The sequence below is a fragment of the Fulmarus glacialis genome, unplaced genomic scaffold (assembly GCF_000690835.1).
Source record: "Fulmarus glacialis isolate BGI_N327 unplaced genomic scaffold, ASM69083v1 scaffold36744, whole genome shotgun sequence".
NCBI lineage: Eukaryota > Metazoa > Chordata > Aves > Procellariiformes > Procellariidae > Fulmarus > Fulmarus glacialis.
The window spans coordinates 3,089-16,048 of NW_009210542.1; the positions used below are offsets into that span (position 1 = coordinate 3,089).

General features: G+C 46.3%; 1 protein-coding gene across 1 annotated transcript; it reads left to right on the top strand.

The window, feature by feature from the left end:
- Window positions 1-5,748: 5,748 nt before the first annotated feature.
- Window positions 5,749-11,640, top strand: LOC104076367 (zinc finger MYM-type protein 3-like; the record flags this gene model as incomplete). Its single annotated transcript, XM_009577204.1, has 8 exons — window positions 5,749-6,634; window positions 7,339-7,382; window positions 7,779-7,851; window positions 8,690-8,981; window positions 9,414-9,591; window positions 10,016-10,228; window positions 10,828-10,978; window positions 11,525-11,640. Coding segments are annotated over exons 1-8 (1,953 nt in total), but the record flags the coding sequence as incomplete, so codon positions are not given.
- Window positions 11,641-12,960: the final 1,320 nt, after the last annotated feature.

The following is a 12,960-nucleotide window of genomic DNA, read 5'->3' on the forward strand; positions in this document are numbered from 1 at the left end:
GGTACCTCCTGGCTGTGGGACTGTTAAAAAACCATTGGCTGAAGTCTTGAGGCTGCTGGTGATGTTCTGGGTAGGACCTTCTTTTCCCCATCTACCAGTTCCTGTTGTGTAGACAGTTCTAGTCACATGTGAAGACTGGTCTGAAGGGGCCATGCTGATAGCTACTGCTGTTTGCACTCTAATTGAGAGAACCAATAATATGTTTGGAGATGAGAAGAGACAACTGTTCACTGACCCCTGCCTGCAAAGCACAAGCTGAACTTGACCAGTGCAATTTGCAGTAGTTATAGCTGACTTGGAGAGAGTCACTGAACACTGTAGTAAAATTTCCAAGTCATAGAGAGTTTACGTATCCCTGGGTCAGTTGTTGAAGTAATCATCTATAGTGTTAATCTGGAAATAGCTGGTTTTGAGTTTGTCCAACTTTGAAATCCAGCTTTTTGAGTCCTCGTGCATTTTTCTGTATCTCTGAAGAGTCCTCTGCTGTAGATCTTCTTACCTTACCTTACCTCCATTTTGAGATGGATTATGTCTCCCCATTTCTTTTTGATGAACAAAATAGGTTTATCACTGGAAGGTGTTTTCTGAACCATGGTTGATTCTTAAAGCAGTGGGATTCTTGCATTACTGTGTCAGATACTTATTTTTTTCATTTGAACCATCTCAGCTCTTCTAGTATCTGTCATCAAGTGTAGACACTAGCCAAGAATGAGACAGTAATGGTCTAATGAGGTACTGTGTGCAAGCAGCATTGTACTGAATGTCACCAATGGGCTTTGTGCTCTTTGAAGACCGAGTTTGGGCTGCCAGGTGGGAGCTCAGAGAGCTACCTCTCCAAAACCACTAGTGAATAATGAAATCTTTCTGCTCCTTTCTGGAGAATTTTGACTGGACTGAAACCTGGTCCTTAGCAGTGTGCTTAGTTTACTGGTGATTCTTCATAAATTCATTTGCCTTAAAATGAGTTAACCAATCTGTAATAAGTGTTTGCAGTGCTTGAATCTGGAAAGCTATCAACTGCCCAGATAAACTTGGGTAAGTCACACCAATGAAGTTAGCTTTTGCCATATTTGTCACTCAAGGTATAATATTGTTAATGAATATCTGTTGACTGAAACCATGCTGGTAGGACATTGTATTATTTTCTTAATGTTTTATTGATAGAACTGTGTATCGACCACTGTTTTTGTCGAGAAATACTAGGTTCGGTGTTACTGTTTATTCTAAAATTTGGCACAAAAAATAGGAACTTCCTCCAGAGCTCTGCTCAGGTCTTACACAACTTGTAGATAGCAATTAGATGGAATGTTGATTTAAGTGTCTTAATTTTTGTGGTTATTAGTTAATGCTTTTCATATTTCAAATGATCTCTAATAGCGAAAAAGAGAAATCCTTCAGCCTTCAAAAGTCTTGAAAATCTGAATCCATATCCATGAACAAAAGTCTAGGACAAGTACCCAAGCAGTTGCTGTTCCTTTGCTAGAGGAAAGCAGTAGCTGCGTGGCCTTGCTCTTTCGTGGGCAGTAGAGACTTCTGAGGTATTCATTTCATCATGAGGGAGTAACAACAGTATTTTTTTCTTACTGTCTAATTTTAATTAAATGTTTGATGGTAGCTCCTCATTTTTGTAGGTAGGCCACATATTCCCCTGCTAATAGTTATCTGAGGACACTGAGATGTGGAAGATCTGTGCAGTTACAGCACCACTGATGTCTTTAATAAGCTAGGTAAAGTCCCAGGTAGTGACTTGGTGTACTTGAGTGTCCTGGCAGAGGTGTCTCACTCTGAGCTTCCAGGTCTGAGAGGAGATCTGTGTGCCCCCTCTTTGACAGAAAGGGCAGGTCAGCTCTGCTAGTCACACGTGTTGGATTTGGTGGTCAATGTTGTATTCTATGCCAGTCCTGCGCACTTGGGGAGGACCCTCAGCTGTCTCACCACTTCTTTGGAAACTCTTGCATGCTACCTGAGAAGCACTCTGCTACAGGCTGTTGTGCAGGGGACTTCGATCCTTGAACTTCATCTTCCCAGGAATGTCTGTTACTAAATACTCCAGAGAGGATGGTGCCAAGTCCTAAGTAAGGAGTTTCCAAATGTCCAATACAGCAGTTGTATCCGCTGTAACGTGCAGGATTTCAACACACTGCCTCCTCTTTGTTTGGCTGAATCGTGTTCCAGCGTACTCTCCTCGTTGCCAGGTATGTGGCTGGAAAAGAGGAAGATTTCAAGCAGACCCAGTGACTGAGCTGCATTAGATGGTCCTGGAATAAAAAAGATGATGACTTGTGGTGGATCATTTCAGCATCTGCCAGAAACAATAAGCTGTTTTTCTTCTGTTGGAGAAAGTGAGAAGAGACTTTACCAGAGGTAAAGTGCATATTCAGTTGACAGCTTAACTCACTGTAGAGCTCAGCAGAAAGCCCAGATGAATCTGAACGCCTGGGGCAAACAGAAGAAGTAGCATTTCTTACCCTCCTGCAGCTGGGCAGTTCTAATTTCTTCAGGTTGAGTTTGACTTCAGAGCAACCCATGGAACTGGAAAGCATAATTCTCTCCTGTTCTGAGGGCTGCCCTCTTCATCCTCATAAGCTGGTGGTTGAAAGCCACTATAAAGACTTCATTGTCAGGGAAACAGAATTGGAGTGATGGGCAGGGACATTTCTTTCTTTCCCACTCAAACTGCTTGTCAGCATCACCTCCTTGGGTCCAGCCTCAACTCTAACTTCCATCAACTTTTCCAGATTCTTATAAATACACCAAAAGTCAGCACTCATCTGCTCTGTATCGCCTTGTCACGGAGCTCTGCTGCAGCAGGTTTAAAATAAACAAAATGAAAATACTTTTAAAAACTAAACGTTAGGCTGCAGAATGTATTGCCAGTGGAATTTTTGGAAGTCCAAAGTATAAATTGGTTTAAAGGGGCATTAGACAGATTCATAGAGGATTTGCCCAATACAGACTCTTAACAGTGATAGTCTCAGTGCAACTCAAGCCAAACAGTTCTTCAGCAGGTGACTGCCGCTTGATTGGAGGATGTACTGAAGAGGAATGTCCTATTAGTTATGTTTCTTATACTTTTTCCCCAGGTATCCATTTGTGGTGTGAGTAGGAACAGGATATTCGAATACATGGTCCTTTCATTTGACTGACTGCAGCAGTCCTTAGCTTTGCACATCTTAAGGAGTTTTGGGTCTTTCGCCAGAACATGTGAGCTGTTCTGCCAGGGGGTTTCGGATAGAGCTGATGAAAATGGACAGGACCTTGAACACACAGGGCAAGCATGCTTCCAACCAGAACATGCAAGTGAGTGGTCAGTAATGCAGACTTTTGGGTCTGCAGAAAGGTCTGTGTATCTCTCCCAACCACATATCAATAGTTTGGAGTTGACTTTTAATCTGCAGAATACTTGTTCTCTTTAAGACCGTTTTGTTGGTCAATGTTGTCGCCATTAAGTTTGTCAGAGTCTTGTCTTGCATCATAATGCTCTTGTGCCCTAAGCTTGAAAGCAATGTTAAGGTGTACACTATTGAAACCAGATGCTTTTGGTCTACATGAGTAGCATTGCAAGTTCATAGATTAATTGTTGTTTGCATTATCCTCTGGGAGGGAATGCCCAAATGGATTTCTTATGCTCCAAAATTGTTTCCAGGGTCTATTTCTACCAAGCAAAGACTAGGCCAGCTGAAAGTGGCAAATACTGTAGGAGTATCACCTCTGTGATTCATTGCAGACTCGTGCAAAGTATCTGAAGGTGAATTTATGTGAGTAGGTTAGTCCTGTTAAGTATATCTGTAAATAAACTTTCCTTATTCATCTGGGTGGCTTGACATTTCTGCTACTTATTGTTGTAAGGTCTGCTGTCTGTCTGGAAATCTGGGTAGGGGACATCTTTGAGAAGGATGGATTGTTTGTATTCTGAGCAGCAGAAAAAATGTGTTTATCATCTTGGGAGGGTTCTCGCCTGCTTCAAATCCTTAGGACCTTTCTTTCAGATGTCTTTATTTCTATTTCACTTTGTTATTCTTTCTGTCAGCCACTCTAAAACATGTATTAGATCTTATATTGCTCTGGAATTGGCTCATTCTAGAAGCTTTGTCTCCTCTGTAACTAAAGAAAGTGAACAGAATCACCAAAGTCTTTAGTGGTGAAACTTTCTGAGCATCTCTGAAGATTACATTTTCTGTAGTTTCTGTTTGTGGGAACAGTGCTTATCTGCCGCTGTGAAACAGAAAATGTTGCTGTGTTTTTAGATAACATAAGAAGGCAATGACTTTGAACTTCAGCTGTAGGGTATGATTCCCTAAACTCCTGCCTAAATGAGTTTCAGAAGTTTGGTACATTCTCTGTTCAAATATGTCCTGTTTAGTTCTGAGTAAACCGTTCCTGGGTGAGACTTGGTTATCCTTTCAGAGGAAAAAATATAAAGAAAGTATTAATCAGCCATCACCAGTGAAATTATTTCAGGCTTCCTCCTTCATTGATAGAGATGAGTTATGCCTAGAGTAAGCCCCAATAGACAGGAATACTGAATCTTCTGCTTCAGGGCTTAAAACAGTGCCAAATTTAGAATTAGAATGACTCTAATCGGGGGGGATAGGTTGGTGCCACATCTTTTGATTCTAGTGCCTTCCTTGTACTATCTACTTACAGCCTTTTCTGGGGCTGTGATGCTACTTCAAGTCTACTCTGCCTCACCACTTGTAGACTCCAGCTCCTCCTCCCTTTCCATCTTCAGGTTTGTAACCATTATCACTTTGTGGGGGTATAATTCATTTTTAGGCAATATTGATATAAATGCTTACTTGCCTCATCTCAAAGATTTGCCTTTTCTGTCTTAAGATAATGTCGACCATGAGGAGCTGGGCTGTAACTTTGTCCCTCTGATGTTAGCAGTCAGCATCACATCTTCCCGTGCAAGTGCGCTGTCTGTGCCCTGCAAAGTCACACTGGTCTTTTTTCCTGACTCCGCATTGCATGCTCATATCTACTTTGCTACTTGTTCTTCCTCTTGTGACTGCTTTTAACATCATGGGCTTTACCACCTTTCTTCTTGCCACTCTCCAGAATTCCTCCTAGTTCTAACTTAAGCTTTTCCAATTGTTCTATGTCTGAATATTACCCCATGTAGTTTTGGGGCTATGCTGTAGTTATACTATAACATGGTTTATATCTGTTCTCTGACAAAATTCATGCATCTTGTCATCCTGTATCTTGTTCAAGGCCCAGGCTACAGAGCTGTAAAGGAGTTCTTTCTGCCTCTATGTTTAAGAGAAAAGATTTTTAAAAACAGAAGTTGTGTTAGCTCCATGAGAACAGATCAGGAGAAAGGACAGACCAGATTATTTGGGTCTCGTGAAATAGAGAGGAAGGCAGGGAAGGGGGTATTACACACCACAGAACAGCTGTGTGAAGCCTCCTGAATTGGTACTTGAGTAATTTCTGATATCCCACTGTGTCATTTAGCATAAGCAAGTCTGTTTGCCATGCTGTGGTGTGGTGTGTGGAGGCTGTAGAGTTCCCAAAGGTCTGCTATACCAAACTGCTGCGTCCCGCTGCTGCTGTTTGGCCTTAGAGTTTTGTAACCTCACGAGTAGTTGTGATTAACCTGCTGGTATCCTGGTTATGGCTAGCAGTATTACCGGGCCTTGTTTTACTCCAACAGTGTTCAGAAGAGTGGACAATTCATGCGCTGTGTTAGACTACTTTTCATTAACTTGCAAGTCTCTCTCATTTCCAGTGGCCATCTTTTAAATGGATTCCAGTGAGTTTTCGGGATCTTTGGACCCCTTGTCCTTGCCTGACAAACCACTTATTGGTGATCTCCCTGCTGACATGGAATTTGGGGAAGATCTCCTGGGCTCTCAAACAGCTTCTACCCAGGAAGTTTCAGTTCTTCAGCCCCCCGACTGGGATCAATCCAAGCAGATGACTGTAGATGGGGACTTGGACCTTCTAGTGAAAGCAGACAGCCTGTCTGAACTAAACAAATCAAATGACCTCGTTCTAGATAAACCTAGTGTCTTGGATATGCTGGAGAAACCTGATGTCTTAGATGACTTGGATAAAACTGCTAACTTGATGGAACTAGATAAATCGGAGGGTCTGGATGGGCTGTATAAGGCACATCCTTCCCAGGATGTGGAGAATGGACCGGTGGACGCCTCTGCCCTCTCTAGAGAAGCCCTTGTTCCAGAAACATGGAAAGAAGGGGAAGATGCACCAAAAAATTATTCTGGGGACCTAAAGGAAGATGGTGCTGCTGCTGCTATTCCTGCACTGTCTGATGACAACGCCCCTGAATTGCCCCGGCAGCCCGCTCCTGACTCTGGGGACCTCAGCAGTGCCCCAGCCACGGAAGAAATCACAGCACAATCCTCATGTCCGCCAATGCCCCCCCCCCAACTCAATATTAAACAGACAAAGAAGACAAGGTTGAAGGCACCAAGGAAAAGCTCACCCATGCAGAGGGAAGGGCTGGCAGGGGAAGCAGAGGTGGAACTGAGCCCGGACAACAGTACTGCAGCTTTGCCCCCTGAGCCCATGGAGGAAAACCAGGCAGAGGAAGGGGATGATAGTGGGAACAACTCGCTTAAAGAAAGTAGTGTACTGAAAGCACAGGAAGCCTCACCACCAGCAGGTAGGTTGTTATCTCCACAGAACTTGTCTTCCTTTTGCTCAGGAGGTCATCCTGCTGCACACTGCAGAAGCTGGAGTCTGTTTTGTGCTCCAACTTTTCCCATCGTCTCCTGCTATGGAAATTGTCAGTGCTACTGATGGGCTAGATTTGGGGACAGTGTCTTGCTTACAGGGAATAATGCTCTGGAAGGTGCTCCCTTGGTGCACACAAGCTCTTGCTCTGGTTTTCATAGCTTTAACTTTGATTTTCAATGCTTGTGTCAGCTAGGAGCTTCCTTGATAAAGCTGTGGCTGTGCATCAGCTTAGCTCACACTCTTCATCACTGGAGTCTTTATGGGAACTGAGGGTCACCAGGAGAAGGTGTTTCCAATAGGCAAAGTCCCTCTGCCCAGGCTGGCCATCCTCAGGAGATGCTCAGGTCAGAAGCAGTTGGAGACAACTGCCTAGCGTGCCTCCCCCATGCAGGGAGGTCTCCCCCTTACAGAACTCCTCCCAAGCTGCGTGTTTGGATCTCTTAACTACAGGTGGTAGGTTTAGGAGCTTTCCTATGTCTGATCACCACCATGACTGTGCTTGTTAGCCAGGACTGTCTGAGGCTTCATGTGCAGACTGACCCAAAGGGTGGCTGCATCTGAAGAACACCTGTCTTCTGTTGGAGAAAAGCAAGATGTTAGATGCAAGCTTCTTCTGTGCTTCTGTTCCAGGAGAAGGCCTGTCTGGGAAGGGAAGCGAGCTGCCAACTGAGAAGGTGAGGATAATGCAGTCAAGTACATATGCTACAGGAGCATAGAGGGTGGCTGGCTGTTGACAAACTCTGTGAGGGACATTGGCTGTCTCGTCACCCCTCTGGGAAGGAGTTTGCATGTCTCCTGTGACAGAGTGATCCCTGTGCACTGCCACTGTGCTGTAATGTGGCTTCAATGTGTCCCTGTTACCCCCAGCTGGAATGTTATTCTCATAAACCTACTTCCCCCTCTCCCCCATCTTGCCAACTCTGGTCAGGTATCTATGGAGTTTTATCCATTTTCAGCCTGGTTATTGGGAAAGCAAATCCCAGAAGTTGGAACTCCACCGTGATCTGGGATATTTATCCATGGTTATCCTAGTAGATGGTTAGCCTAAGTATTTTCTGTATGTCTTCTAGGAGCAGAAAAGAAGTGAACGAGCCAGAAGATCAGAAACTGCCAGGCCTGAAACTGTGAACTCCTCTGAGAGCAGTGAGTAACTAGTAACTCTGAGCAACTCTGAGTGAGTAACTCAGAGTAACTGTGCCTGTTTTCAGCCAGAAGTTTTAGTGTAACAGAACCATTGTGAGCAGGTGGTTCACGGTGTGAGTACAGTGGGAACTCTGGAGCTTCTGTGCAGACTTTCCTCCCTTCACCCCATGAGTCTTCATCCTGGGATACTTGCCTTGCTTTCTCAGGGCACTTAGGTTGAAGGGAGGGTTGTAGTATTTTTACAGTGGTGTGTGGACACCAAGCACCAAGTAATAGGATGAGATGCTGGGGTTGTCCCCAGGAAATCCATCTTCCATCTCCTCAGCCAGGAAGTTTCTTCCTTTGTCTCTATGGCAGCAGGCTATCTGAAGGAAGGTTGCATTTTGGGGATTTTCCTGCAGAAGTATGTGAGCTCTCTGTTCTTTGAGATGTTGAGTGTCACCCTGCCATTCCCTAGTATTTGTGTGTTGCTCCTTCATTGCCTGCCTGTGCTGAAGGCTGGTAATCCAGCTTGTTCCCTTTAAGGTCTACGGTTCTTGGAGGGTTTTCTGCTGTAAATGTTCATACTTTGGGCTTCTGCTCAACCTTGGCAAATCGTGAATTCCTAGAAAGGAATTGTACTTAAGCCCAGTTTGCTTAAAGAGCTCCTGACTCACCTCCAATTCCAACAGAATATCTTTTAAGGGTCCCTTTATTATTCTACCCAGACAGGTACAAAGCATGTTGAGGGACTCCAGAAAGGTGACCCCAGAAAGCCCCAGCATGTGTCTCATGGCAGAGGCTTCTGTCTTAATTCCTAATGAGGGATTTCTGTGCATCTTTCTCTGCTGCTCTGCAGTTCCGGTCTCTGACGAAGACTCTGATGCAATGGTGGATGATCCCAACGATGAGGATTTTGTTCCTTTTCGTACGCGACGCTCAACTCGCATGTCTTTACGCACTCAAATGGCTCAGCGAGCTGCCCGCTCTACTGTCACCAAGATGACTTGTGCTAACTGCCGGACCCCACTGCAGAAGGGCCAAACTGCCTACCAGCGTAAAGGGCTCCCTCAGCTCTTCTGCTCCAGCTCCTGTCTCACCACCTTCTCAAAAAAACCACCTGGCAAGAAGATATGCACCTTCTGTAAAAAGTGTGTGTTCATTCCCCTTTCCTCAATGCTCCCATGCTTGTGACCCCATTCACCTGCCCCACAGCCCTACCTGCCAGTCCCCATCCCTGTGACCCTCGTTCACCCACATCACTCCTGCCCACTGCCAGCTGCTGCCCCATGTCTTCCTTCACACACCGCATATCCATGCTCCCTACACCCCCTTCACATTATTGCCTTTCCCTGCCTGTCCCTGGGCTCAATGCCCCATATCCCAGTCTCCTCTCAAAACAACCTCCCGGGTGCTCTGTCTTCAGGCACCACCCCTCTGGGCTGGGACAGAAGCTGCTGTGAGACCGTTCTTGCCACCCTTTTGGGACACCAGAAAGTCCTGTGCATTGCAGTGTGCCATCCTGTGCCTTTGTGACAGGACTGATGTGTCCCTGCACTAACACATCCCCTCCTGATCCCCAGGGAGATCTGGAACACCAAGGACTCTGTGGTTGTCCAGATCGGTTCAGGTGGCTCTTTCCACGAGTTCTGCACCTCTGTCTGCCTCTCCCTCTACGAGGCACAGCAGCACAGACCAGCACCTCAGTCTGCAGATGCCTCAGACACCAGCCGCTGCAGCGTCTGCCACAAACCTGGCGAGGTATAAACAAATCCCTTGTCCTTCCCATGACCTGGATGAGGTGCTTGTGACCTGCAGCACTTGGCCCTGCCTGGGACCATTGCAGGGTGTTTGCCAGGTTCTCCTGTGGTGTGAGGCCTTAGCCCCTAAGCTGGCTTGGGCTCACTCCCAGGTCCTTCCTTGTTACTGTGAACCAGCCCTTATTCCAGCAGAAGAAATAAGGCTTCTGCTTCTCCCCACCCTGAAGCTCATTGCTTCCTGCCACTCCGCTCTGCCAATTGGAGAGAGGAGGCCAGCCTGAGTCCACACCACCTTCCAGTATGGCACTTGTCCGAGTTTTAGTGTAACAGCCTGTTATCCCAAGGGCCATGATAGTAGTGGTGCACACATGTCAGTAGGAGGCACGTGGTAGTTTGGGGGAGTGACAGCAATGATGTGTCTGCAGATCCAGCATGAGGTCAGCAATGGGAACGTGGTTCACCGCATCTGCAGCGACGCCTGCTTCACCAAGTTCCGGGCCACCAAGGGGCTGAAAACCAACTGCTGTGACAACTGCGGACTTTACATCTACAACAAGGGCTTGCCCCTGGAGTACCTCTTCCACGAAGGCCAGCAAAAACGCTTCTGCAACTCTGCCTGTCTCAACAGTTACAAGAAGGTGTGTGGAGTCAGCTGCCTGGGGTGGGGGGTCTCCGTGGGCACACAGCTCCTTTGCTCGGTGTGGCACAGGGCACTTTATGCAATAGCAGGTGACTTGAATCCCCTTGGCCTTTTGTTGTTGACAAAACATTTAAGAGATTGCTGTGGAGAAACTTTGAAGCAGGCAAACAAAATTTATTTATTCTGCGTGGGGCCCATCTTGGACCTGAGCACGGGTCAGGCACTCAGTAAGCTGGACTGTGCAGCGACACTGGTATATGCAGTTAGCATGGGCTGGCTTCTTTTGGATGTCTCCCCAAAGCTTGGCTGGATATGTTCCTCTGTGGCATGAGCAGGCTTCACTTAACTGTCTTGATGGGATTGCCAAGCTCTTTATTCCTGCCAGGGTACCCTTGAAACAGGAAGGTGAGGTGCCAAAGGCAGCCTTTTTTGCTACCACCACCTGAACCTGCAGACTATGAGCCTGGCTCTGGCATCAGGCATTCCCTGCAGGAGAGCTGCCCTGTGGTGGATCCAGTAGTAGGGAGGGATATGAAGGTCAGACCTTGCTGGCTGTGATGGTCTCCCTGGCAGCTCTGTTCTGCTCTGTGTTTGCAGAAGAACACTCGGGTCTACCCATGCATGTGGTGCAAGACGCTGTGCAAGAACTTTGACATGCTGCCCAACGTGGATCGCAGTGGCAAGATGGGCCTGTTCTGCTCCATTTGCTGCACTACCTCCCACAAAGTGAAGCAGTCAGGCTTGGTTGGTAAGAGCACCTATGTACAGGGAATCAGTCACCTCTCCACTCTTATTCCTTCCTTAGTATTATTTATTGCTTGTGGATGAGACTGAAAGAAGGCATGTTGCTTGCCTGGGGAGGAGTCCAGTGAGACAAGTGGAAGGAACCCTTCCAGCATGTAGACATCTTAATACTGAGGAGTAGTATACATTGTTGTTCTTGAGAATGCAGGAAGCAGTTGTAGTGCCATACTGTGCTGGCATTGCCCTTCCATTATATGGAGTACCAGGGTGTCCAGGAATGGGTATGGTCTCTGGTGCAAGAATTGCAGCCTGTTTTGTCCAAATTCCTGTAGAGCCAGGGTAGCTTCTTTGAACCACTCTGCTCTCCATCCGTGTTTAACATTTCTGTCCTAGCAGAATCTGGTGCTCTTAGTTTCCTGGTGTTCTTGTCCCTTGCTTTTTGATAATAGCTTGACAGACTGAGGATGAGTGAGTAGCTTGCATGCCATCCTCAGAATCCGGTCCCACGTCCTGTGCTGCTGCCCTCACCGACTCCTGTCTGTTTCATCAGGTCCCCCTAGACCCTGCAGCTTCTGCAGAAAGAGTTTATCTGAACCCTGCTATTACAACAAGACAGACCGAGTTGTCTACCAGTTCTGCAGCCCCAGCTGCTGGACCAAATTCCAGGTACTGAAATATTCTTCATGCTGGGCTGGGCCATAGAGCTCATGCTTCCTTTCACACTTAATAGAGGCTCCACCTTCCTCAAGCTCCTCAGGGAGGGTCCATAAGAAAGTCTCTGCTGGAGCATAAGAGTTGCAGTGACTGTAGTTCCCAATAACTCAAGTCTTGGCCCTATCTCCCCTTTCCTCCGTTGGGATAAGACAGGCTGTAATTCACTCCTGTCTATCAGGTTATGTCCACTGGGAGTGCAGTGCAGAGCTGTGCTGCATGAGTGGTTTGGGATGTAGTGGCCTTATGAGGGCACAAGCAAAAGCACAAGTAAGCTAGCAAAGCACAGTGGGCACCTGCTAGTGGGGTGGAAAGAGGCAGAGCTGCCCTTTAAGCCAGGTGTCACCAAGGAACATAAGTCTTCTAGGATGTGTTGTCTAAAAATTTACAACCAGCAGGCCTGGATACCTCATGTTTAATAATCCTCAGAGGCTTGACTGGTGGTTTTTAATCTTCTGATGTTAGGTTTCAGCATAGGTGAAATATTTGTGGTATTCAAAGGCAACTGGAAGAATATTAGTTTTGCACAGTTGTCAAAGAACAAAGCAATAGCCAGGAAGACCTGGGAAACTTAGGCCAGGACATGCCTTAGGCAACTGGGAAAACTTAGAGAATCTAGAGGTAGAGTTAGTTACTGGCAGTTGCAGTTTGGTTTTGGGGTTTTTGTGTTCGGGGTTTTTTGGGTGTTGTGGGGTTTTCTGTTTGTTTGTTTTTTAATAAATCCTTGATGTAATCCTTTGCTGAGATCACAAATGGTGTTGGTAGGGTAGCTGTAGAATTTTTACAGTTGTAAACTTCATAAGACTTGAATCATAGAATAGTTTGGGTTGGATGGGACCTTTAAAGGTCATCTAGTCCACCCTCCCTGCCTTGGGCAGGGACATCTTCAACTAGCTCAGGTTGCTCAGAGCCCCATCCAGCCTGACCGTGAATGTTTCCAGGGATGGGGCATCTACCACCTCTCTGGGCAACCTGTGCCAGTGTTTCACTACCCTCATCGTAAAAAAACTTCTTCCTTATACCTAGTCTAAATCTACCTTCTTTTAGTTTAAAACCATTCCCCTTTGTCCTGTTGCAACAGGCCCTACTAAAAAGTTTTTGCAACAGTCCAAAAAGTGTTTCCCCATCTTTCTTATAAGCCCCCTTTAAATATTGAAAGGCTGCAATAAGGTCTCTCCGAAGCCTTCTCTTCTCCAGGCTTAGCAACCTCAACTCTCTCAGCCTTTCTTCACAGGACAGGTGTTACAGCCCTCTGATCATTTTTGTGGCTCTCCT